The following is a 26,762-nucleotide window of genomic DNA, read 5'->3' as shown; positions in this document are numbered from 1 at the left end:
TAGGGCTTATGGGCATTTTTATTGATTTCTAATTGAATACCTTTTTTTTTTAATTATTAGTTCCACCAAGGGACATGAACAAGCAATCATCGGATTGCTTGTTCATGATAATACCCTGCAATACTGATGTATTGCATGGTATAAACTGCGTCAGCCTATGCACGTGGATAGGGTGCGATTGTGGGGCAGAGACCGCCATAAAGTAGTTTAAACCTGCATTAATTCATCACTTTTCAGTTGTGGATTCCATTTAGTTCAACACAAGTATGTACAGCAATATCCAACTTTCAGGATGAACCCATTCCTTACCATCCTTTTCTTTATGCTGATCATTTCTGGTAGAAGAGGAGCATAAACTCTTGTTCTTCATCTTTCCTCAATCTGAAAAAAAAAAAAGTATATTAAAAAAAAAAACAGCACAACAACATAGTGCTGAAGTTATCAGACCTCCTTGAGGTGCTTAAAATAGTAGGAAAAATGTAAAAGTAAAAGCAAGAATAAAATGATCCCACTAGGCTCCCTAAAACACAAAAAAGTCCCACAGCTAAATATAAAAATAACAGCCCCCATATGTTTGTATGCATGAGGCCCAAGGTTACACTTTCTATTCTCAGGACATGTAATGTGTTGATGAAAGCAGGAGGGTGCATTTACGGTTTAGTGTTTGTGGACTTCCGGAATAAGTCTGTTTCTACACACCCCAAATGTACTTTGAATCTTGGCTTCTGCTTTGTACAAAGTTTACATAACCCTGGAATCAGGACAGCTGGAAAAGCTCAAAGATTTGCTGAAAATACTATTTACCATTCAGAAAAGCCATGTTCACGCTAACACAATGTCCTTAGGGAGCCATGTAAAATGTTAAGAACTGGTTACCCCCAATCTCAGGCTCACATACATTTCAATGGCACCTCTGAGCAAAGCCTCTCCTCTTCAGTTAATAAATTAGATATGCATAGCTGAGAACTGAAAAGAGAAACAGGCATGCATATTTATGGCATAGGAATACACCATAAAAGATCTAGACAAATACTCGGCACGCACCTCCAACCAGTGTTACGGGAGTGGTAATGTTGAAGGGGGCGTGAAGGCAACAATGACCACACAGATCCCTCCACTCGCCAGAAGGACATGGGATGCCACAGGAAGTCCTGTTGTTTAATGGTCAAAGTTTTAGGTTTGCCACAAAGTTGCACGATAGTGGTATGGGCTGTCAACTGTTAATCAAGAAAAAGGCAATCTCATGGTTGTCCGTTTTCAAAAATAAATAGATTTATAGGTTTTAGGAGTTCCTGTTTGTTTTATTCTGTTTAATTGCTATATTTTGCAGGTTGTGACAGTCTTAAAATTTCAGCTACCATATTTCAGTTTTGTTGATTTTATGATGATTTATTCATGTGAAGGTATGACTGAAAAATCTGTGAAAATCTACACATGCTTATATCATATTTAGGAGATTTGAAGCCAATTATTTTCGGTTTGGGGCATTTGTTTTGCCAAAGCCCATTTTTAATAATTTGAATCAACATTACATGACGGTGCCTAGGTCTATAAACAGTTTACTGCAATTCTGAAAACGGGGTAAATGTTTGCTTTCAAAAAATATATCGTTTGTTGAGGTTTAATACAATTCTTTATGCTGTAATTCTGGGGTTCTTCCGCCTCATATGCACATTTTTATGAAGTACTTTATTCGGTGTAGCAAACACTGGCTCTTAACACCTAACGTAGCAAGTATTGCTTTGGTGATAAAAATCTGGTTTTCTGGCGATAGATGTCCTTTAACCTCTATTTTTCCTCATCTGCTTTTCTCCCTGAAATATCTAGCAAGATTGATAGATAGAAGCTCAGTAAGGTACAAGATAACAAAGAAGCTCTATGGAGCAGTGTAACTACAGCAGCAAACTCAAGAGACAGAGGAAAGCTAGTGGCAAATTAATATTTTAAAGGAAATCTACCATCAAAATTGACCATGATAAACCAGGGACACTTACTCATCGATCCAGACACTGACTGTGGTAATCTATATTAGTTATCCATGGCCTCCTTCATTCTGAAATCCGCTTTTATATTTATGCTAATGAGTCTGAAAGGATATTAGGGTAGTTGCCAGAGCCACTACTTGCTGCAGATTCACAGGCTGTTAGGCTACATTCACACTGCCGTTGCCCGCACCGTAGCGGGCAACGGCAGTGTACGGGGAGAGGAGGAGGAGGTGAGCGCAGCTCACCCCCGCCCCTCTCCATAGCAACCTATGGCGCATGGCCCCGTATTACGGGAAAAGAAAGGACAGGTCCTATCTTTTTCCCGGGTACGGAACGGTACGGTGCCGCACGTGTGCTGCACCGTACCGCTCCCGTAGGGTGCCGTGCGCCCATAGGAGTGTATGGGGGACGTATATCGGCCGTATATACAAGTAGTATTCAACCCCCTGCAGATTTAGCAGGTTTGATAAGAAGCAAATAAGTTAGAGCCTTCAAACAAGAGCAGGATTTATTAACAGATGCATAAATTTTACAAACCAAAAAGTTATGTTGCTCAGTTAAATTTTAATAAATTTTAAACATAAAAGTGTGGGTCAATTATTATTCAACCCCTCAAACCACCACAATTCTGTTTGGTTCCCCTAAAGTATTAAGAAGTAGTTTAGGCACAAAGATCAATGAGCTTCACATGTTTGGATTAATTATCTGTTTTTCCAGCCTTTTCTGACTATTTAAGATCCTCCCCAAACTTGTGAGCAGCACTCATACATGGTCAACATGGGAAAGACAAAGGAGCATTCCAATGCCATTAGAGACAAGATCGTGGAGGGTCACAAGGCTGGCAAGGGGTACAAAACCCTTTCCAAGGAGTTGGGCCTACCTGTCTCCAGTGTTGGGAGCATCATCCGGAAGTGGAAGGATTATGGAACTACTGTTAGCCTTCCACGGCCTGGACAACCTTTGAATGTTTCCTCCCGTGCCGAGGCCAGGCTTGTCCGAAGAGTCAAGGCTAACCCAAGGACAACGAGGAAGGAGCTCCGGGAAGATCTCATGGCAGTGTGGACATTGGTTTCAGTCAATACCATAAGTAACGTACTCCACCGCAATGGTCTCAGTTCCAGACGAGCACGCAAGGTACCTTTACTTTCAAAGCGTCACGTCAAGGCTCGTTTACAGTTTGCTCATGATCACTTGGAGGACTCTGAGACAGACTGGTTCAAGGTTCTCTGGTCTGACGAGACCAAGATCGAGATCTTTGGTGCCAACCACACACGTGACATTTGGAGACTGAATGGCACTGCATACGACCCCAAGAATACCATCCCTACAGTCAAGCATGGTGGTGGCAGCATCATGCTGTGGGGCTGCTTCTCAGCCAAGGGGCCTGGCCATCTGGTCCACATCCATGGGAAGATGGATAGCACGGCCTACTTGGAGATTTTGGCCAAGAACCTCCGCTCCTCCATCAAGGATCTTAAGATGCGTCGTCATTTCATCTTCCAACAAGACAACGACCCAAAGCACACAGCCAAGAAAACCAAGGCCTGGTTCAAGAAGGAACAAATCAAGGTGTTGCAGTGGCCTAGTCAGTCTCCTGACCTTAACCCAATTGAAAACTTGTGGAAGGAGCTCAAAAGTCCACATGAGACACCCAAAGAACCTAGATAACTTGGAGAAGATCTGCATGGAGGAGTGGGCCAAGATAACTCCAGAGACCTGTGCCGGCCTGATCAGGTCTTATAAAAGACGATTATTAGCTGGTTATTCCACAAAATATTAAACCTAGGGGTTGAATAATAATTGACCCATACTTTTATGTTTAAAATTTATTAAAATTTAACTGAGCAACATAACTTTTTGGTTTGTAAAATTTATGCATCTGTTAATAAATCCTGCTCTTGTTTGAAGGCTCTAACTTATTTGCTGCTTATCAAACCTGCTAAATCTGCAGGGGGTTGAATACTACTTGTAGGCACTGTATAAGAAGATTACCACATTCACAGTGCCTAGATCGACCAGTAAGTGTTCCTGGTTTGCCTGTAGATTTCCTTTAACCCCGTTCTGCCCAGCCCTTAAACTTCCTTTTTTGTGCAATACCAGTAAAATGCTCATTCCTAAATATTTAATTTATATGCAATAAGTCTGTATGAGTTTTAACTTTATAGATCCCCCCCCCGTGAGTTCATAAAAGACCCTTGGGGGACAATTTTTTTTACTTCTACTTTTCCCCTATTTGTAGCACGGGAGTAGAGGAAAGAAGTCACTGCAAACTCCGGACCCGTTGTAGAACTGCAACAGTATAGAGTAGAGATCTCACACAGCAGTGCACTGCAAATCCAGCTACAGTCCTGAAATATAAATGAATTTTCCACAGTCCTTCTGCTACGAACACACTCTAGGGCAGTGGTGGCGACTCTATGGCACGGATGCCAGAGGTGGTACTCTGAGCCCTTTTTGCGGGCACTCAAACACCAAATCTTCCTGCAGTCCCAGGCAACTTGAGAGATGCTGCTCTCAACGTTATTTAAAAGTGACACTTTGGCTGTTTAGAACTTGTGGGAAAAGGGAGAAGCTGTTAGCAGAATTAGAAGAATTGCATTATCTTTGGAGGTCCTCCTGCTAGACCCACTCTTCTTCCTCTACATAGACACCCTGGAGAGAAGCTACAATGAGAGTCTGAATTTGCTCTCCTTTCAACTGTATTGGTGGCCTCAGGCGGCCGATACAATTGAAAGATGTGGAAGAACAGGTAGCCATAAGTTACTGCTTAAAATTCCATGTTGGCACTTCACGGTAAAGGACTGGATTTTGGTTGTAGTTTGGGCACTGTCTCTAAAAGGTTTGCCATCACTGATCTAGGGTATGGTTACAGAGATCAGCTTCTTTATATGGTCAAATCTGCTGACAGATTCCCTTTTAAATGTAACATAATGATCCATGCATACATTTCCTTTTGTATCTATCTGCATGCCTTGCCGAAGTAATTGTAAATTTATCCTATAAACTAAAAAGGCAAAATCAAGTAAAAATATACTTATGAGCGAGCCGGAGATCTTATAATGCTGCTTTTTCCTACACACAGCTGGAGTTTTTTTTTTTTTTACATCCACGTGTATCCTGCTGCAATCAGTGCTGTGGAATTTATATCACAATTCAGAATTGTGCAGGAAAGCTTGACAATTCAGGGCCCTACAAGAACTGTCTACGCCTTTCACTTGGAAAGCGACAAAAACTTGTCTAACTGATCCCAAAGCACATCCGACTCTGTATCAGCTGTGAATAATACTCATATATTTAAGGTCTTTTGCTTCAATGTTTCTGAGAGCACAAGCTCTTGTGGATGTTCAGGATTGGCATGTATAAACATTGCAAACCTTGAAATATTTTTATATCGTCTTTGGTGCAAACCACAGCGTGGATAAGAGTATAAGATGCAAATACAAATCTTTTTCCTTACTTTTGGAAAAAAGTTGAAAAAGCTAGGTGCACTGTAGTTAGTTTTTTACTTTAGTTTTTTTAGTATCAAAACCTTGTGTGATAGCTACACAGAGAAAGTTTAACCTTTAGAGACTTTTTTTTGTATAGTGTCACAGGCCACTTTCCGAAAACCATAAGTTTTTTTTTCATATTTGTTTATACATACTGTACTTGTGGGGCTCGTTTTCTCCAGGACAAAGGAACTTTTTTAGTGGCTTAATTAAATATTTAATGGGGGAATGCAATGAAATGAAACAGTATATAGCCAGCCCATACGCCCCAGTATATAGCTAGCAGAAAGGAGAGTTTGGGACATTCAGCAAATTTTTGTGCCGAAAGCCTTGGCTTCTACTTGAAGATATACAGTAATAAATGTTTCTTTGTAGCACCATTTTCTGTCAACAGTAGCTTTTTGCTACTTCGGTGTACAGAACTGTGCAAGGGGACAATTGTGCTGGCCGAGCCGACCATTTCATTGTACAATTTCCAAAATTGTATCATTCTGTATCACTTATTTTTATGAGAACAAAAAGCAGCATCTGGACATTTGCTCAATCTTTTCCATTACACCATTCATTTTTATATTGTCATAGAGCAAGCATTTTGGGGAACCTAATAAGTTTATTATATTTATTTATGAATTCTAGGGAATCGGTTGATGTGAAATTACACATTTTATGATTCTTTCAGGGTCCCTACAGTGTTGAATCCTAGAGGGTCTGATCAATTACACAATATAGAGCAATTCTACTATATTGTGAATATATTGCTCACCTATTTCATCCTGCCTCAAGAAGACTAATAGATGCAGCTGAATGACAAGCCAGCAAGCCTCCCCCCATAACATCATGTGAGGCTTCAATATGGGAATGCCACCATTTATGTGTCCCAGTTGTGCATCAAATAGGGAGTTGATAAAGCACTTATGGGGGTATTAGAGTACAGCGATTATGAATCTGTCTTTATAATCTCTATTCAGGGCCTCCTTTATGCAAAATTCATTTTTAAAATATGCAAATACAATAGAAGCATTCTCTGGAGGAGTAAAAGAAGGCCCCTCTGGGATTTAGCTTCACAGGGTATTACACGCCCCCCTGGAGCACTTCACTGCCGCCTCCTTCCGACACATCTGCCCAGTAGCTCTGTTTCTCCAACCGCTTTGGTTGTGGCTGCATCACTGAAGCTGTGGGAGCAGAAGTGAGAATTAAGACACGTCGTCAGAAGGTGGCAGGAAGGATGGAGGGTGGTCATGTAGTACGGCTGTGTGAGGTATGCATTAGCCGATGCAGCTACAGACAGAGTGGTCATTTTACTTAATTTTTGATACAGGAGGCCATAAATAAAAAATCTAAACCCTCAAACCCTTTGCCCAGATACCTGCATTAGTAACGCAACTTTATTAGCTCAACATTTGATAAGCTCCTGTTAACCAAACTAGTGTCCATGGGATCCTACATGCATTATTCACCCATCGTACATCAGCCAGTTTCAGCTACTTGCTGCTATCTTTCCAGTCACCGGGGTAAAGAAAAGTGGGGAGAGAGCTGGAAGCTTGGCAAGAACTGCACAACTCTGTGTGGCTTGTAGACTGAAAAATGACAGTATATACCCAAGCAATTATGTTTTGTCAATATTTGGCACAACCCATAACCCCAGAGTAACGTGCAAAAGGATAGGGTAAAAGAGCAGGTATTTTTTCTAATTATGCACATATTTAACCATTTCCTGACCCCATAACATAACTGTACCTTGTAGTGTAGTTAAGGATGTATACAGTGTTGAAAACCTGTGCATTCTCCTTAGTGTATGATACAGCAGACACCTGCCATTAATTACAATTGCCGTTTGTACCAACTGTTAACCATTATACTGGTCAAACACGATAAGAGTGCTTAAACAGAATCCATGCTGCCATATTAAGGGACTGTTTGGTTAATAACAGCCAGGAGCTACACTGGCACCTGCAACTTGTATGGCCTGCTTCCAGCTCTAATAGACAAGGTGTAATGTATTGTTCATAGTATCTAAGGAGAGTCTGAGGAAACAGCACAAAAAAAAAAAAAACCATTATGCTGAAATGTGAAAAAGGTTTGGGCGTCAGAATATAATATGAAAATTGTAAAAACAAAGCCCACAAGAATGCAGAAGGTGACAGGCAAAAAAACCCACGGAAAAGAGTCTGGTCCTGGAGAGGGTTAAAAGGAGTTTTAGGCTCCCTTAATGTCCCATCTATAGAACATTAAATAACCTAGCGACACGAGACACCCGTCGACCAGCTGCTTTACACTATGGTTCCTAGTATATCGTCCTAGCTCTTATTGAGGTGAATGGGAGATGACCCTGCAGTGAGCCTGGACACCCACTACCCACTATATAACAGACGGAGCTGTGGAACAGTCCATAGGGTGAAAAGCTGATTGGTCAGAGGGAAGGGTTACCCATTGATCACCGTTGTGATATCAAATGTCAGTCTTCAGTCTATTTATCCATAAAAATTAATTAGCCTTTAGGATATGGTCCATTTTCATTGTGGGAAATCCCTCAAATATTACAGATACCTCTACTATCTTCTATAGTATCCGCCTTGTGTCATCCATAGGCCCATACAAACACCACAGGGGCAGCAGCCCCTATTAGCATCAAGAATAAAGTACTGTATAGGGATGTCCACAGAGATGACATGTGTCAAGGCTACCGGGGTCCATACAATGCAGGGTGAAAGAGCACGATGCACGATGCCTGCATACCATTACTAGATTACTACATACTTACAGCCGTGCCAGTGTGAACACAGCCGAACAGTCCTGAAGACAATAACAAGCGCGGCGCATGGAGCGCTACGGGAGGCCGCAGCCATGCCCAATGGTAATGTCACATTGCTCAGTGTCACAGCCAGTCACGCAGCACACACGCGGCTACACGCTGGGAGCGGGGAATGGCGGGACACGCGCGGCCCACGCTGTATCCCCACACAGAAGGGGACATCCCCGAGCAGGCCGCGCACAACTCACCAGCTATGACAGCCCGTCCCGGCCGCTGCGCGCTTCTTATCAGGGCCGTTGCCTTCCGTTTGTCAGTGCGCGGCAGACTCGGGCCTCATCTACCTCCGGGTAACACTCGCTCTCTGCCGAACCTCACACAGGCCACATGCCAGTCCTTAGGTCCAGTAGTTTTGGAGTACGACACAACCGCACGGCGGCGCTCGACGGCCTAATGCACAGCACAAAAACAGCCCCCCGCCATCTTGGTTGCCAATGAGGGGACAATTTTTTTGGAGAGAACCAATCAGCATCCACCATCTAGGCGATGTTCAGTGATTGATAGACAGGACTCGCCACAGGGGGAGGGGCGGGACGGGGAAGATCTCTGACGTCGTCTTCCGGAAAGCCTCACTACGGGAGCTGTAGTGGGTCACGCTATCTCCCTGGAAGTTTTGTTTGTTTTCTCCCCTTGCTTTGCATTTCTGCAGGCACCTGGCAGTGTTTGTGTGCACATGGCGCCTCCTACCGGTCACAAATGGAATTACAACTTTTTGGTTTTAATTCAGTTTTCCTTCCCTCCAATAGAGAAACAGAAATGTAGTAGACTTTGCTTTTCACTACAGGTAAACTACGTTAGGAAGCCTGTTCTTGACCGAAAGCAGGCTGAAGGTGCCATTGTGTAACATACACAATAATAACGCAGATGCACTCGCTTGTGTAAACAGAAATGAGATCTAACTTCTTCCTAGTCTATTGACATTTTCACACAATCAGTAGTTGATCAGTATTTCACTTCAGTATTTGAAAGCCAAAAGCAGAAGCAGACAATCAAAAAGAAGGTTATTTCTCCAGATTCCCAGAGTACTTATTAGGAGAAGCGAACACACAAGCCTCTCACTCAAACCAGTTCCCTAGGCTGTACTGAGGTGAAAACAGTGATGTCTACGCATCATGTCATAAGGCTTCTTGTAGGTCAAGCTTGATGTCAAGGGAGCTGCCTTACAAGGTAGCTTAAAGAGGCATATTTTTCCTTTCCCTAACCTGAAAAACTTAGCATTTTTTCCCAGAATCCCTCTAGTGAGGCATGCTTAATTGGCAGTCTCCGTAAGGAGAACTTTCACTTCCCAACCCTATTTGGAGCTGAAGCCTGGGGTTTGTGAGTAGACTATATTGTTGATAAGGAGCTTGCAAGAGAATCATTCCTGAGAGAATGGAGAGCATTAAAGGACACCTGTCATCAGGTCTCTGTCACTAGTCCTATCACCACTACCTGTTGGAGCAGCTCACAAGGATTCATCTTTTCTTTATTATGTAAATGAGGCTGGGTACATGGAGAGAGAAAGTGATGTCCCCTCTGTTACCCCTCCCCTTTCCTCCCTGCTCATGTTTGTGGGTAATGTTTAGTAAAGCATTGCTAGTGTCTGTACTTTATCTGCTTGTCACAATTCTGGAGTAGGAGAGTGTAACTGGCAGAAGGGTTCTGGAGTCGTGGACCATCGTAGGAGATGATGATGGTACTAGCCGACACCCGGGACGGGAGTCTAAGTGGCACCTGGTCTTCGCCAGAGCCCGCCGCGGATGGTCTTGCTGTGCGGGGTGCCATTGGGTTGTTCCACGGGTGTGACTAGGCCCGTGGTGGCAGCCAAGGTAGTAAGGAAAGAGATGCAGGACACAGTCCAAGCCTGGGATGATAGCAGGTGTACAGCTTGGAAGGATGAGCTGGAACTCGTGGCAGGACCACAGGAGCTGGCACACGGTACAGGCAGGCAGGAACTGGTACATGGAGCAGGCAGCCAGGAACGGATGACAGGACACAGAGGAAAACTGGAAACACAGAAACATGGAGGTACACTGGTAACACAGGAACACGGAGGAACACTGGTAGTACAGCAACTCTAGAGGGCTTTCACTTAGCAGGAAATGATGCTGAAGATCCGGCGAGGCAGGAAGGGAGGTGCCGGATTATCAGGAAGACGCTGGCCCTTTAAGTCCAGGAGAGCCGGCGTAAGCGCGCCCTAGGAGCAGGAGCGCGCGGGCTAGTTGGAAAGCAGGAACATTGGAGAGGTAAGTCCGGGCCGGGGAGCGGGACAGCGACAGTGGGGACCGCGGCACCAAGAGCATCCGTGGGAATGCTCTCTCCTCCTATACATGTGTGAGACGCAGACATCATCTACACATGAAACTGAAATGTTCTCTCCTCCTGTACACATGTGAGAGACACAGACATCAGCTACACAAGTACCTGACATGTTCTGTTATACACATGGCTGCATCCTGGAGCAGTTGAATCCACACTCTGGCTGCAGGGGCCGCCAGCACCAGGAAGTATAGAGAGGATCCAGCACCAGGAGTGCAAGCAATCGGGGTGTGGCTGTGCCTCCCACTCAAGAATAAGCTGGACTGCTGAATATGATAATGATTGACTGGACCTCTCTTGTTTCATTTGCATACAGCTTTAGTACCTGATTGTTTAAAGTTTACATGTATGTAGGAGCAATGCTTTCTTATGGCAGTTTATGAAAATACATTTAGTTTAACCCTTTGTTGCGCACAGACTTCAATATTTTAAGGAACCCCTCTGCACTATTATCTTAGCCAGGCCTGAAAACCCACCTGCTAACCTATGTTTGAATTTGAGTTTGAAGTCACAATAAAGCCTTCATGCAGAGGTTGGTCTGAAGGAGTGTTACATAAATATAATAAATATATTTTTTAAAATACTTACCTGATTGAGTGATGTTATACTATGGATCTGCTTTGATTTTAACCATCTTCTGTGTATTTTGCTTTGCATAAGGAGGACAGTTTTGAACCAGGAACATCTGCTCCAACACGGGAAGATAGTACTTCAAGGATCTATATAGCTCTATTATTGACTATTCTCATTATAAAGACTGATGCCTAAAGATTTGTGAGACTGATCTTCATTGCACTGCAGTTTGAAGACACATTTATGGAGTTGAAGCAGGGATTTCTTTGAACTTTTATCTATAAAACCAGAGAAAAAGCATAATGGAAAGATCTGATCAACATTTTGGTAGACATGTTAATCCTGTTGTTAAGGACAAAAGAAGCGAGAGGGAGATAGGAATTCCCTTTCTTCTGAGTATCGGAATCAAAACACCTTAAGAACTACTCTAGCTTTTGATTGAGTCTCTCTGTCTGCCCATTGTCTTTTTCTTCTGCATTACATCCTGAGACCATAGAAATAACCAATTATCCCAAAAAATCTCTCCAGAACTTAGAGATGAACTACAGTTCATAAATGACAGTTTTACCTTGGGAGATGGGTAAATCTGTAATGAAATCCTTAGAAATATGGGCCCAGGGTATTTTTAGGCAGAGGGAGAGGTTAGAGGTGTCCCTCTGGTACCCTTCGGAGCACCTCAGACCTTACACATACTTCACATGCTGCTACAAACTCCTGAACATCACGTGACAATTAGGACCACCAGTACAACCTTTCTACTAGATATTTAGTGCCAGCAACACAAGGATATCCAGATAACAGAGCAATGAACACTGAGGCAGAGATTGGGAGGTACAAATAATTTACTTACAGGAGTATTTATAGGCGTTAGACCCTAAAAGGTAGCAGTAGAGGTGACCAGATCAGGATCAATAATGGAAATCACAATACCTTGATATAAGACATATAAGATAGGACAACCTCTGGGGTGCTGTCATTACCAAAGCTGCGTGACAGGGCACTGCCCTGGCACTAAGAATATTAAGGCGGATATGTGACAACAAAAGAAAAAACAGGTAAAGAACAGTGCCCAGCAAATCTGTCTGGGGGAACTTGCTTAGCATTATCGAAATACAGCAGGTTTTCCCTCAAGAAATATCTCCATTCCTTGAACACCCATTCAGAGCCTTCGAGGAGATCGATCCCTCAGTTGTAAGTACTATGCAGAGGCAGAGGCTTAACACAGTGGCATATGTAACACATCATAGAAAACAGCTATGAAATCAGGCAGTTTTTCCTCTTCTGAATCAGTGTAGGTACAAAAAAAATTAAAACACAAAGCTACTGTAGCTCAATATCTTTATTAAAAACATCAGTATGTGTCAGTTTCAGAAGCATCACACTTAATGTTGACATCAAGTAACAAATACAGAGTCTATCAAATCTGCACCGATGACAATTTATGTTGAAGTGGCGATATCTATAATAGCAAAGGCCGCATGGCCTTTCAATCTATAAGTATATATTATAAATATATAGGTCAAATTTTAACAAAAGAAACAATGGCTCAAACTACAATGCAATAGGAACTGGAAGATGTTTTTACAGCATGAATTCCACATTAAAAATATGTTTCATTTAATTTAATTCCCCTAAAAAAAACCACACCCTTTATCAGTAGACTCAAAAATCGCAACTGTGTGAAATCATAATAAATACTGATTTATATCACATTTTAGATCACAGAAAACATTTCACATCTATGGCGACTCAGTTAATCAGTATTGTCAGAATTAAGATCCATATGTAGTTTTTATAAATTCAATCCTATTGGTACATTACGATCATAAACTGTAGTCCGCTATTTGAGTTAAGATTTTGAGGCTTGACAGGATACTCTTATATGATATACAAAAAAAAAACAAACTATATTTTGCAGATACTGACAGGTAGACAGGTAGCTATTGATGGTAAAGGGTAACATATGGTGTATTGGTCCTCTTCACATCTAGTTTAAGAGCAAATTTTAATATTATTTATTTTACTCTGAAATCTAACCCATTAACTACATCTATGAAAATACTTAAAATATGTTTATTCTAACTTGACAACTAAAAAGAAACCATTGCAAAAATATATAGCATATTATTTATTTACAGCATATGTACATATAAACACATTAATAACTCTGAACAGAGAATGACTGATGGATCAAGTGACAATATTGGGCATGATGGTACTACAATCATGATTCCACCTCTGTGTATCTGTTTCTTTATCCCTAATCCAACATCATGATTTTATTTTGCATTAAATATTCAAAAGATTTGGATCTAAAGTGTGGAGAATGTAAACTGCTACACTTTGGAAGTGGGGCTGGTATTATTTTAAGGCTACCTGCACAAGAACAAGCTGATAATCATGTGGGAAAAACGGATTTTGTTTTACGGACTTGGATGACTTTTACATTTAACATTGTCACCATCAATATTTAATTTATTTAGAAAGATATGTATTGATCTATATAAGATTGTGCGTAGGTTGAACAAATTCATTTACACAATCAATACTAGGCTTGTGTAAAAAACAAAGTTTAACAAACAAATAATAATAAAGTAGAAAACCTTATAATAACTGGAGTTACTATAGGGAAGGAATTTCATATAAGCAACATTCACAAAGCCTTGTAACATGTTGTATTTGCTGCTGCATTGAAATGTTCATTTGCTGTATCAGACTTTGGTTTGTGATTGGGAGATCTTCCAAGAAATATTAGGTAGCTGTTGAATAATCCTGCTTTCCTCCCCTCTCACAGCATGAAATGAAACAGAAACTGCAGCTGCATCCACAGTTACCAAGGACAGAGAATTACAAATTGTCGGAAAGGTAAAGCAGACTCTCTAATATAAATTCTAATGTTTCATTGGTGATTACATTGCTTCTTTAAAATTGATGGCCTATCCTTGGGAACTGTATTGGACCCCATTAATCCAATATATTTAATAGTATATTTAATAATTAAATAGGATAATCTATCCTATTTTTAAATAAACCAATGTTCCATATTCATACACTTGACATTTACACTTATATAGGAGAAGCCAATCTGCTGAAACATATGCCCTGCTGTAACAGTAAAATGATTTGGAAAGTTAGATATTTTGTACTAGACTACTTGCTTACCCACTAAATACTTTAATACACACATTTTTTTACAAACCTGTGCTCTTGTTCAGTTCTTAATAAATACACTTAAACAACATATTGTTCAATAAACAAACACATAAAAAATCTCAACTTCTAAATTCTGTGCTCTGTGGTTGTGCTCAGATAAGGACAATGGTTTTATCAATAAGGACTTAACATTGAAATACTACACAAGATAGCAGCATTGTACAAATAGCAATATCAAAGTCTAAAAATAAAGCATCTGCAGCATATACTCCCATCATCATTAGCATAGAGATCTTGGTTTATGTTTCCATAGTGAAAAAATAAGCGATAGTAATGCAGTGTAAACAAAAACAAAATCTGTTGTGTGCTATATTAAATCTGTGTCGACAGATACAATTCTTTCCTACATATCTGGGTCTTTATTATGGTAGCTGTATTTAGTAAAATTGGGGGCCAACTATGAACAGATTTATAATGATCCATATATTGTGCATATTTCATCTTTAAATTTTGCTTTTGTGAAAAACTAGATCCCATGTAACAGAATCTGGACAATGCATTTTCTTTTAGGTTAGCCAATAAAATATCCATTTCTCTCAGTGTGTCTTTTTGTTTATTCCTAACCAACCTTACTCACCATGGGCTGGAACATTTGGAGCTTGGTGTAACACATGTCACCGAATATCTGCCCATGCTGTTGTGTACTACAAGTAAAGGCTGCATCAGCAGATCTAGTGTGCCACATAAAATGAGGTGCGGGACTGCTTTCAGGTCTGGTGCTTGACATGCGTCTTCTATGTAAAATACGAAATGAAATTTAAAGGAAATTAAAAATTAAGAATCAAACAAAACAAAGCAGACATACCTCCTCTTCATTCCGATCCTGGCACTGGTCTTCATTAATGTTGACATGCTGGGATCACCTTGAAAAGAAATTTATAATTAGCAGCACAGTGCGCAGGGACAAGATGTCCAGCGCTTTAGACTGCTAATTATGCATGAATTCACGCCTCCTCCATGTCATCACTTCCATCTCCCATGCTTTCACGTGATGTCACCTGCCTCTCCCAGCATGGGACAGAAAGGTGGCGAGGGCATGCATGATTAGCACCCCAGAGCGCCGGACATCTTGCCTCCGCTCTGCTAATTATTTGTCTTTTTTTCTAGTTGATCCCGAAGTGTCAACGTTTAAGAAGACCAGTGCCGTTATCGGAATGAAGGAGGAGTACAGGTGAGTGTTTCTGGTTTGTTTTGTTTTATTCTTAATGGTTGTTTTCATTTAAGTATTTTTTTGAGCCCAGCTAATTATTAATATACATATCTTTTATGTGGTGTAGTTTTATGTGGTGTAGTTGATAATTCTAGTTTAACATATTAAACTTTTTATTTTACTTTACTTTTTTGGATGCCATTATTGGATTCTAACATTACAGATCCAATCACCTATTTTTCTTCAATAATGGCAAAAGTATGGTTGATTGTTCTGGAACCGGGCTGATTTACATACTACCTAAATTTCATAAAAAAATAATTGCAGGTGAATTTGTGGTCCCTGGGGATATGTGACCCCTGGAGATGGACCCAGAATTAGAGACAAGTAATTAATGAATATGTTATTGGCAGTATGAGTCAACAATATGTCAGAGGTACATGGCTTATAAATGTTATTTTTTTTTACATGTTATCAACAGGTTTAAATGAAAATGAATAAAAACATTATTGATGTACTTGAGGAAATTTACAGACCTAATCCTAAAAAAACTGATCAGATGATGGTTACAGAAGATGATTACTGAAAACAAAACATACAGGATGAAGGTAGTAAAACTAGGCATACTACAGAGTACAATATTTGCTTGATTGACAAAATTGTGACACTTAAAGACATGGAGTAGGAAAATCCAATGAGGTATAGTAACATCTTTCTGCCCAAACTATTGTCTATATGTGCCCTTTAATGTGGTGGTGGTGGTGGTAAGAAGACACCTTGTAGACAACTCAGCTTCTGTCTTATGGATTTCCTGAATGGACCCAGTCGTATATCACAAGAGGAATGCTCACCATGGCAAAAAGCAACCCAAGTGCAAAGAAAGCACATGCCTGCAATGAGAATAAAACAAGACGTCTTATTAAACAAAGAAGACAGGGAAATCACAATGGACACATTCAACAAATTCTAAACGGCAGTTGTGTGAGAAGCAGCAAAATTGAAAATTAATGTTCATTATATATAACCCACCATAGGTAATCTATAATCTTGTAAATGGATTGGTAAACAGAGAAATGCTATACAAAAGGACGACAACATGTTCTGTAACATGATTGCATGCAGCTTATAATAGACAATGGGGCAGATTTACTTACCCGGTCCATTCGCAATCCATCGAATTCGGGTCTGGCCGGGATTCATTAAGGCAGTTCCTCCGACGTCCACCAGGTGGCGCTGCTGCGCTGCAGAGCATCGGAACGCACTCAAGTTCACCGACCTATTCTTAGTGAAGGTAAGTGCAAGCTCCGCGACACATTTTTTTTAAAAAAAAATGAGGCGGTTTTTCGGAATCCGTCGGGTTTTCGTTCGACCATGCCCCCGATTTCCGCCGTGTGCATGCCAGCGCCGATGCGCCAAAATCAGATCGCGTGTGCCAAAATCCCCGGGAAATTCAGGGGAAATCGGCGCAAATCGGAAATATTCGGGTAACACGTCGGGAAAACGCTAATCGGGCCCTTAGTAAATGACCCCCATTATCTCATTAGCTTCTCACAGTCCATCAATATTTGCCTATAGTAGGCAATTCTAATGGCCACTCTACCCATGATTCTCAGCTTACATAACCAGGATGTTGGGTCACTGTAAGCTATATCCAGTTGAGTCCTAGTAGTGGAAACTGCCTTTATCAGATATTTTATGGTTTATTCTGTACAAAATTTGCTATAAAGTGTGGTGGGAGCAAAAAAAAATAACAGTATATACTACATTTTATATTTATTAGGACCCTAGAACAGAATTAGAATTAGTGAGAATGCTCACTGGTTATACATATCTGCACTTTTGCAACCTGAGTGGTGCAGGGAGTTTAGCAAGATGGGCATGAAAATGAATACCACGAAAGTGGATTAAAGTGACCACTCTTTTTTACAATATGTAATCTGGCTTTAGAATGCATATATTAGAAAAAAAATTCAAATGAACAGCCTTAGTTCCATTTCAAGCTTTTTAAAGGCATTTAGAACATTTGTACCATAGTAAACAGTATGTGTGGAGGAAAACAACTTACCCAAAATCTCTCTTTGGCTAAAGCATCATTTCCATTAGTAATTTTCAAGTATAATATTGAGGGGAGAATAAATATCAGCATATTGGCAGATGTGGCACCTGGGAATTATATTTTAATGGCAGTTAGTGTACCTGTATATAGTTATGTGGTTAAACATCCAAATAAAATGGCTGAGTGACTATATTTTACAGATTGTTTTTTAATACGATATAATTATGACTAGAGTTACTTTTTACTTATAGCACAATTTCATAACAATGAAACACAGCTGTATGCAGTGCTTCAGTGCTTTATAACCCAGCACCAAATACCACCCCACAGGCTGTGCAATTGGTCTAACACTAAGAATAATGTACGGTATGTGCTGCAGACCACCATGTATTAGAAAGTAACAACATGTACTATGCACTGTTTTGTTTTTATATTTATAGTAAAATAAGTAAAATAAAAAAACAAAAATACTTTACCTATGGCACCAAAAATATCTTTCATTGCTGGTATAAAAATAACAAGCAGGTCAATTATAATTAGCAGGATTATCGTCACTAGCAAGTGCTGCCAGAATTTATATTTTGTCTTCCGAGCCAACTCGAACAATGAGGATCGAACCTTTGAATAATAATAAAAAAAAAAAATTAAAGATGGTTATAATCTAAATTCAAAGTCTCTTGTTCAGCATAGCTATGGAAAAGATCATTTTTTTTTGATGGCCTTGCTAGCATAACTTATGCTGTGATGTGCTCCATCTAAGTTCATCTGTTGAAAGCGACAGGATCTAATGAGCTGGCTGTCAAGATTATGTCATAATACATCATTATACATTTGTTCTGCAGTGTATTATGTAAGTGATTAGGGGATTGTTAATTCAATTCCCTGGAGAAGTAAAGAAAAACTTAATGCTTAAAAACAGAATACCCCTTTTCCCATTTACCGTACATATTTGGTATTGCCAAATCTATAAGAACCTAGACTATGAATCTAATGTTAAATATTATTTAATCTTTAATATTACTGAATTAAAAAAGTGGCAGAAATGTTTGAATGTTTAAATTGCACATCCCAAAATGATACAAATTAAAATTATGGCACATTCCTCAAAAAAACAAGCCCTCAAATTAGTCTTGGTTAAACTTAAAATCTAAGTTATTCTTCAGGGTTTTTTGCATCAGTTATTGTGAACTAAAAACAGGAGTGCTTAAACACAAAGAACAAGTGGACATTTTTCTGATAACCCTATCTCTCTATAGTCTGCACCTTTGGTTTTGGCTCAGAACAACAAGTAAAACTCATATTTTCTGCCACAGTCTGAACCCACCCCTTCTGTCCTTGGCCTAAATAAGTTACTGACCAAATTATAAAGACTAAATGAGTGAAGTAAATGTTTTACTTTTACTGGACCCCAAAATTAAAAAAAGTCAAAATTGGTGGCTTCATCTTCCAAGTTATGGGCTCCACAAAAGAACTTAACGAAATTTGTGTAAAAACAAGCCACCTCAACCAACTCAACATTGAATAAAACAGAAAAAATCACTGTGTACCAAGAAAGAATAATTCATAAAATAAAGCTAAATTATTAACTTACTAAAATACTACTATGTTACTTGATATTCAATATTTTGACCTGTATCTATCAGAAGAAATTGCTTTCACAAGGGTCCATATTGTCCTTATATTTTCATCTTATTTCCACAGGCTGCCTTTGTGTAACCTGGTAATCTGCACAATGCATAGCCCTGAACATTTGTTATCAAAATGCCAATATTTTAACTATGACCATGTTATTTATGGTACATTGCATATGGTGCTTCAAAGCTACTTTTAGCTGGGATAACCACTCCGTTGAAAGCTTTGGTTATAAATTTCATGATGCTGTTAGATACTTTTGTGACAATAATCTTATATGAAAAGGTAATGTGTACTCACAGTGAAAAATAACACTGGCACAGTAAGTATAACTGCAATAATAACTGCCAGGCGTACAGTCAGTAGGAGAACATCCTTCTTATCACTATATGTCCCAAGAAGTTCAGATTCCACTTTATCTAAAGAAATAAGATGTTGGATATGATTAGTTAGCTTAACTAATCAAAGAAAAAATACAAATAAAAAATTGATAAATATACAATATATATACATATATTGATAAATTGTGTGCACTTCTGCTGAATTTTGGCCAAATTAAACGAAAAGGCATAGTGACACTTCCCATCTTTGCTTCTTGTTGGCTTCTATAAAGTGTATCTAACCTACCAACAAATTACAGTATTCAGTATTGCATTGTGTATACACTAGGGCCCGGTTGCCTCCTGGATCCTGGAAAGCAAAAAAGATGGTGCGATAACTCAGGTCATTAAAGTGTTACCGACATTTCAAAAAACTTTTGATATGTTGTAGGGCAGGTAATTTTAAGCCCTTTTGCAATTGGATTAGTTACCCAAATCTTGCTCCTTTCTCTTGTATTCTGCAGACTTCCCCTTGATGTCAGTGATCTCTCATATGGCTGTTGCTAGGCATATTCCATCTGCACTGTGGAGCTGACTACGGAGGGAGAGACACACCCACCTGTCCTCTCTGCTCACAGCTGATTTACCTCATGTCTCACTTCTCCAGCACTGTCATGTGCAGAGAGAATCCCTAACTAATATAGAAACATAACACCTACACTCTTATCTCTCCCTCAGCTTTCCCTACACTTGTGTATAAACAAATAATCCACACAGACAGAAACTACAGCCCCCCTCCCCCCATCACCTCACACTCCACAAAAGGATGTGGCAGGAGAGACTCTCCATGTCTTGAAGCTGTCCCCTTATGTGCTGTGCTGGACTTTTACTTAGATAGATTGGATATACACAGATAGATAGTTAATAGATATATAGATGGAATATACATAGATAGATAGGAGATAAAAAAGATATTAGATAGATATATGATAGATATGAGTAGCTAATAGATAGACAGATATGGGATAATTAGATATGATATAGATAGGAAGATATTAGATAGATATGATGTAATTGATCAGCAGCAGGTGACAGGAGGCAGGTCCCGCCCCTCCTTCTTGCTTATTGTAGTTTTTTTGAGAGCTGGAAACCCTGGTTGCTATGGGCCAAAAAAGGGACTAAATGAGGACCGAGAGGCAAAATACTTTGAGGAATGATTCCAAGGGACACCTAGAGCAGAATTATGTTTTTTAGTTTTTACTGCTCAGAATGACAGTTACACTTTAAGTTCCAACAATTAAAATCCATTGCCGAGTGACGAAGGGGAATAGAAGATGGATGTCAAGCTGAGATCCATTATGTATTAAGAATGGCATTTTGTGCACCAGTCTTAATGATCGGCACAACTGAATTATGGAATGGAAATCTACACCAGTAGGTACCAATTGTAAAGGGGAGACATGTAGCCTCTGTTTTATATTATTATTATTTTAAGAAATATCTCTGTGTAGTTCTTGTACCTTATAACATTTTTTATAGTATAAAAACTCTTAATCCCACACAAACAAAATAATTTCTTGTTATTAATATTATTGTAATTAAAGTTACCATTAGAAGAAACAGACAGGATAATATTGCATAGTGTCAATTGTCTAACTGTAATTTGATGCATTTGACTTTAGAACTCACCATAAAAAGTCAGATATCCAAATATGGCAGTAAGAAAATACATTAGAAACATTGAGAAGAATGAAATATGTGATACCAGCTGCATTTTCTTCTGTGTACGACTAGAAAAGAAAGTGATAATAGCAGGACTTAGTAACTTTTTTTTACACCATCAACACCACTGGAAAATATTTTTGCACAATATTTTGTGCAGAAACAATGGGACCTAAGACTGTCCCTGATTAGAAGATGCCTATACTCATTTTTGTCCATCCTTGCCCTAAATGGTAATTTGGATAGCAGGAAAACTCTAGCCAGGGGTTAGCAGCAGCTAGAAAAATTTACTCCCGCTTGCTGATTGTCTGCATTGTCCCATGACATCAATACTTTCGGAGGTTCCAGGAATGCCCAACATACACAACCATGGCATTGCTGAAATCGACAAATAGTAAAATAGAAAAAACGGAAAGCACTAATATAGTGCAGTAATCTATGTATTTCCTTCTAGGTATGAAAATGTGAATGTACACTCACCTTCTTGAGTTGTTTTCAAGCCACAACCACTTATAGCATTTTTAGTATAGCCTTAATTCACAGGGTAGCCTTGGATAACCCAAAATTATGGGTTTTTTGTAGCATCTAAAAGAGGGCTTGGGGCTGAAACTTCGCTCCAAAAAAATCAGATTGGTCACTCCAGTACGTGAAAGAGTTATAGGCTTTTATTCATATAATAAACATCAATAAAAGCCTATAACTCTTCCACGAACTGGAACGCCCAATCGAGCTTCCGTATACAAACAGGTGGGGTCCATCCTGCACCGGAGTGCCAATGTCGGGTCAGTATAAACTTCATGCCCCATAGGAACGAAAACTATTAAAAGCCATATATATTTTATTTTTATTGATTGATAGATAGATAGATAGATAGATAGATAGATAATAGATAGGAGATATATAGGTAGTTAGAAGATATACAGGTAAATAGACAAAAAGCTAGATGTATAAATTGTTAGATAGATATAGAATCGTTAGGCAGATATATAGATAGGAAATTGATAAATTCTAGGAGATAAATAACTAGACAGAATGATATATAGACAGGAGATAGATGATGAGTATTTTCACCTGGGCATTCAGGATCAATGCATCCTGTGCCCACATGGTCCACATGCAGGGGGCCCTGGACAAATGCCCAGTTTGCCACCCCCTAACGCCGGCCATGTTATATTATACATCTGACATATAACCCACACCCTTAGCAGCACAATGATATTTTCTTATTTAATGATGTATTAAAGGGTTAAAGATTTCTAAACTTAATCTGAGTATAGTTATATGCATTATTTTAAACAAAACAGTTGTGTTAATACATCTAATTTTTTCCTTACTCTCTGAGCTCGCTGTATATGGGTAGGACTGATGGATGGCACACAAATGCAAATGCAAGTGTTGGCAGTGCATATGCAGTCTGTGGATGAGAAGAAGAGACACATTTAATTAGGTCACATTTAATCTAGTAAAACCCTCTGTGAACAAACAGCTTTAAACATTTACCATAAAGAGGGAGAATAAATCCAATGATTGTGATGACCCCTGGTAAAAAGCCTTGCTAAGGCTAGGGACACACAAGGTGGAATCGATGCAGGTTGACGGCGGCATATTTGACAACAGCTAACGTGGAGACTTACAGTTTAAACACTGTCGACCAGATTTAACAAATCCCATTAACTTACTTCTTCATACAGTGCTTTGTTGTGGCTAGGAGTATCTATAAAATAATTTGTAAGACTAGAGATAAAGTGGGGATTTATCATTAGGCAGGCTCCTTGCGACAGTTTTTAAAATGTCTAAGGAGCTTTGTTGTCATATGTAACAGTGGCTTGATATGGCTGGTATATGGCAGGTTAATCGTTGAAGTGGATTTGCAACTTTTTAAGTGAAAGGTCGCACAAACAAGTTCAATACGATACAGTATTATTGTCTGCTATGGGGGTCTCCAGTATTTTTTAAACATATTTTTGATTAGAAATTTTCCCAACATAAAATAATAAAATAAACATAAAGCACAAACGGAACTTGTGATCTAGGCAACCATGTCTTGTATTCAGAAAGTAGTGCAGTTACAAAAATGTACCCTCAACTGTATTCAGCACTGAGGGTTATAATAACAGTCTAAACACCAGGAGGAGGGAAGAGGAAAGGAATCATGTATGGAAGGTGGAGAAGGGTAGGGGTTAGGGGGTAAAGAAGGCATTCCAAATAGAAAACTGGGGGTTAACCCAGACTATACGAGTAAAGAAAAGGGCATTAGCAGCCAAACTTAATCTGGAATCTCCAGATTCATATAATCAAACCAATTCCCCCAAGTTTTCTTGTGAGCTTGTATAGAGCCTGTCCTCTGGGCAATTAGGCACTCAAGGATACAGTTATGCTGAAATTCCTGAATAACGGCCTTTTGATTAGGGATAAGAGAGGACCACCATAGTCTTGCAATGCTAATTCTTGCAGTAGTAAGTGGAACTCAATGTAACTGTCCCCCTTCGGAAGATTATCTAGATGGGGGAGAATATCTTAATACTTTTTAAATCAAAGACAGAATAATACTCCAGGAGGGAGTCAAAATGGAGTAGGTCCACCAAACGTGAAGTAATGAGTCAATTTCAGAATGACACCTCCAACACTTATTAGATGCTGTTGGGTATATTTTTGAAAGCCTATATGGTTTATAGGTTTAACATACCTGAGTTATAAACACGTGCAGATGGGACAGAATATAGCGTAAGGATTGCATCAAGAAATGGGCCTTGTATTTCAAAAGTGTCAGCCACAAGTACCCCCAATAAACCCAAATCGAATTCTTTCTCAGCATCCATGATATATAGCAGAGAAGGTGTTCAATGGTCTTTACCAAAGAGATGATATTAATGAATCTTCGTGTGCCATCAGTGGTATGGACAAATCTCACCTGATCTAATGCCACCATGCCACAGCCTGTCTCATAAGTCACATTGTAATTTCGTATATAGCTTCAAATCCAAATTGGGCTGAAATTTGAAGGAGTATCTGAGGCTTTCCCTGGTTTTGGTATGGTAACTAATAATAATGCTTGTAATATTTCAGCTGGGATTCACCCTGTACACATAAAAGTATTAAACATTCTCACCAGATAAGGAGATAATACTGCTTTACAGGATTTGTAATATTTATTAGAAAACCAATCTGGGCCGGGAGACTTGTTAAATTTCAATGTTGAGATGACTTTGGAGACTTCCTGAGGCATGATAGGAAGTGAAAGTTGGACTAATATAGCTAGTTTTATGCTCATGGGGTCTACAGTATTTCTATTTTTATCCTCTGGGTTTTCCAGTATTATTAACTGCTATAGGTTTCCATATTTTGTCTGCTCTGGGGTTCTCTGCTATTGGTAGTTTTGTGCCCTGAGGGTCTCCAGTATTAGTAGTTTTATGGTCTCAGGGTCTCCAGTATTGTTAACTGCTACGGGGTTTCCAGTATTTGTGTGCTGTGGGGGTCTCCAGTATTAGAAGTTTTATGATCTGGGGGGTCTCCATTATTGTTGGTCTACCAGTATTATTATCTGCTATGGGATCTTCAGTATTATTTGTATGCTTTGGGGGTCTCCAGTATTATTATTGTCTACTCTGGGGGTCTATCCATTATTATAGTTGCTTGCTTGGATCCCTAGTACCATTATTATCTGCTCCGGGGTCTTCATTATTATCGTCTGCTCTAAATGCAGTATTTGGTTTCTGGTGTGGTGTTTATTGCTGTACTGTGGTATTTATAATTTCTGGGGTGGCAGTTTGTGCTGTACTGCGTTGTTGGTGCACCTAGAATACTGGTTACTGATGTGACCCCTTAAAGTTGAGCAGTTTGACAAAATGACCCATGGACCAATAAAGTTGTTCCCCCCCTGTGGCATAAATCCTTAGATCAAGAATAGAACAAACTTTTAAAGGAAATTTCATAATTATAATGTAATCTATTTTTGCTAAATCAGTCCATTTCACCAAAATGGTCACTGACTCTGACCCTCCAATTCTGACTTCACAGTTTTAAACTAGTTTCATAAATGTCATGTTTACTACAGTGAAACAAGATTAAACTAAAGACATACACTCCTGTGCATCTGATTGAGTCAGTGGAATTATCCAAATATACAGTGTTGTCACAGTACATGGATAATACACACAGCGATGTGCAACATCCCCCACTGGGGCCTAGCTTTTCTTGTGGGCCTGGAGTCACCTGGGGCCCAGAATACCAAGTGGCTGGCTATTGCGGCCTACGGCACACTGTTGTCACGATGCTTGGTATGGGGACCGGAGGGCTGTCCTACAGCCTAGTCTTCAGCAGGTGGTGTGTGCAAGAAATATGGAGGGAGAGGCTGATGTACTGGTTCTCCCTGGGGCAACCCCTGAGTGTCTGTAAGATGAGTCCCTGGGTAATGAATAGTAGTGGAAGCCCGCGTTGGTAAACAGGGATCAGATGGAGGCAACATTGTGCAAATCAACTCACAGTTCTTTATTGAACCGCAGGCAACGGGCCAAAACGGTCAAACAGCAGATTCGGATTCTGGTTACTGGAGTGGTCCGCATGAATAGTTCACTAGCCTGATAGTAAATGCAGTCTGGGATAGTTGAGGTGGAGCTGTGTCCAAATGGTGGAAGCTGCAGCACGGGGTTAGAGTCTTCTGACTCAGTTCCTGGGATTGGTATCTGTTATAGCACTGAAGTTGTTCTGGACACACTGACTCTCTGTTACCATGTGGTAAGACATGAGAACTAAGATCTAAGACCACCTGCTCCCACTGCACAGGGGTTTTTATACTCCCCCTGGTCAGGTGGTTGCACCTCTCCAATCACACTCCAGTTTACAATACAGTCACATAATTGGATAACTACCTACACCCATTTAACTGTTGCCTTTCCAGGCAGAGGCTATAGCTGCAACTTAGCACAGGGAAACAGGCCGTGCTAAGTTGCGCAGGCGCGCATGTGCCGGAGAGCTTGGTGACGTCACCGGCTCTCCAGCACTTTAGAATCCGGCGCACGCATGGGCGCGCGCATGGTGCGCCGTGCCCAAGTGCGGTGCGCCGAGTTATAAGTTAATATAACTTATAATTCTGCGTTAGGGGCTTTGTTCCCCTAACAAAAATATGCTCTGGCACCAGCTCACCCTGAGCTGGTGCCATGTATATGTGTATAAACCTACCATTTTTAAGTGGTAGGTTTCCTTTATGTCCGAAAATTATATATATTTTGCTGTTTTGTCTACAACATGATGACGTGTCTCTATTAAGCGTGTTTTTAACAGGTAGCACCGGTCTATATATTGATTTTTCATTCATTTACTTACACGTCACTTTACCCTGCTGTTCGATCTAATCTCCGTCCATCTGGGCGGTTATTTTCTGCCCAGCATTAGAGTTGCATGGATCTACTGCTCCGGTTAAGGACTTTACTGTCAGCACGGTATGTTTTATCAGATTGTTTATTGTCACTATGATGATGCGTGTGCGCCTCCTCCCCCTTATATCCGGTGAGGTGCGC

The 26,762-nt window shown here is 39.9% G+C and overlaps 2 protein-coding genes and 1 long non-coding RNA gene across 4 annotated transcripts in view; 1 reads left to right on the top strand and 2 right to left on the bottom strand.

Moving 5' to 3' along the window:
• The window catches only part of SCAF11 (SR-related CTD associated factor 11), a 60,855-nt gene extending 52,119 nt beyond the window's left edge, over window positions 1–8,736 (bottom strand). Inside the window, exons 1-2 of one of the 2 annotated variants that reach the window (XM_072146845.1) lie at window positions 8,474–8,736; window positions 310–381 (exon numbers count right to left, since the gene is read on the bottom strand). In XM_072146845.1, coding sequence (XP_072002946.1) covers window positions 310–370 — 61 coding nt within the window. In that variant the 5' untranslated portion in view covers window positions 371–381; window positions 8,474–8,736. The remainder of the gene's footprint in view (window positions 1–309; window positions 382–8,473) is intronic. The other variant, XM_072146844.1, reaches the window with a different exon arrangement.
• A 65-nt stretch (window positions 8,737–8,801) lies between these two features.
• LOC140126883 (uncharacterized) lies at window positions 8,802–12,775 on the top strand. Its single transcript, XR_011854918.1, has 2 exons — window positions 8,802–11,112; window positions 11,241–12,775. It is a non-coding gene; the product is annotated as an uncharacterized lncRNA (long non-coding RNA).
• SLC38A1 (solute carrier family 38 member 1) overlaps window positions 12,475–26,762 on the bottom strand; it is a 50,593-nt gene continuing 36,305 nt past the window's right edge. The window contains exons 11-16 of the mRNA XM_072146853.1: window positions 22,581–22,660; window positions 21,214–21,314; window positions 19,505–19,623; window positions 18,049–18,190; window positions 17,582–17,679; window positions 12,475–16,406 (exon numbers count right to left, since the gene is read on the bottom strand). Coding sequence (XP_072002954.1) covers window positions 16,317–16,406; window positions 17,582–17,679; window positions 18,049–18,190; window positions 19,505–19,623; window positions 21,214–21,314; window positions 22,581–22,660 — 630 coding nt within the window. The 3' untranslated portion in view covers window positions 12,475–16,316. The remainder of the gene's footprint in view (window positions 16,407–17,581; window positions 17,680–18,048; window positions 18,191–19,504; window positions 19,624–21,213; window positions 21,315–22,580; window positions 22,661–26,762) is intronic.

The sequence above is a fragment of the Engystomops pustulosus genome, chromosome 4, assembly GCF_040894005.1.
Source record: "Engystomops pustulosus chromosome 4, aEngPut4.maternal, whole genome shotgun sequence".
Taxonomy (NCBI): domain Eukaryota; kingdom Metazoa; phylum Chordata; class Amphibia; order Anura; family Leptodactylidae; genus Engystomops; species Engystomops pustulosus.
Note: the sequence above shows the minus strand (reverse complement) of the source record. Positions and strands in the feature narration are given on the sequence as shown.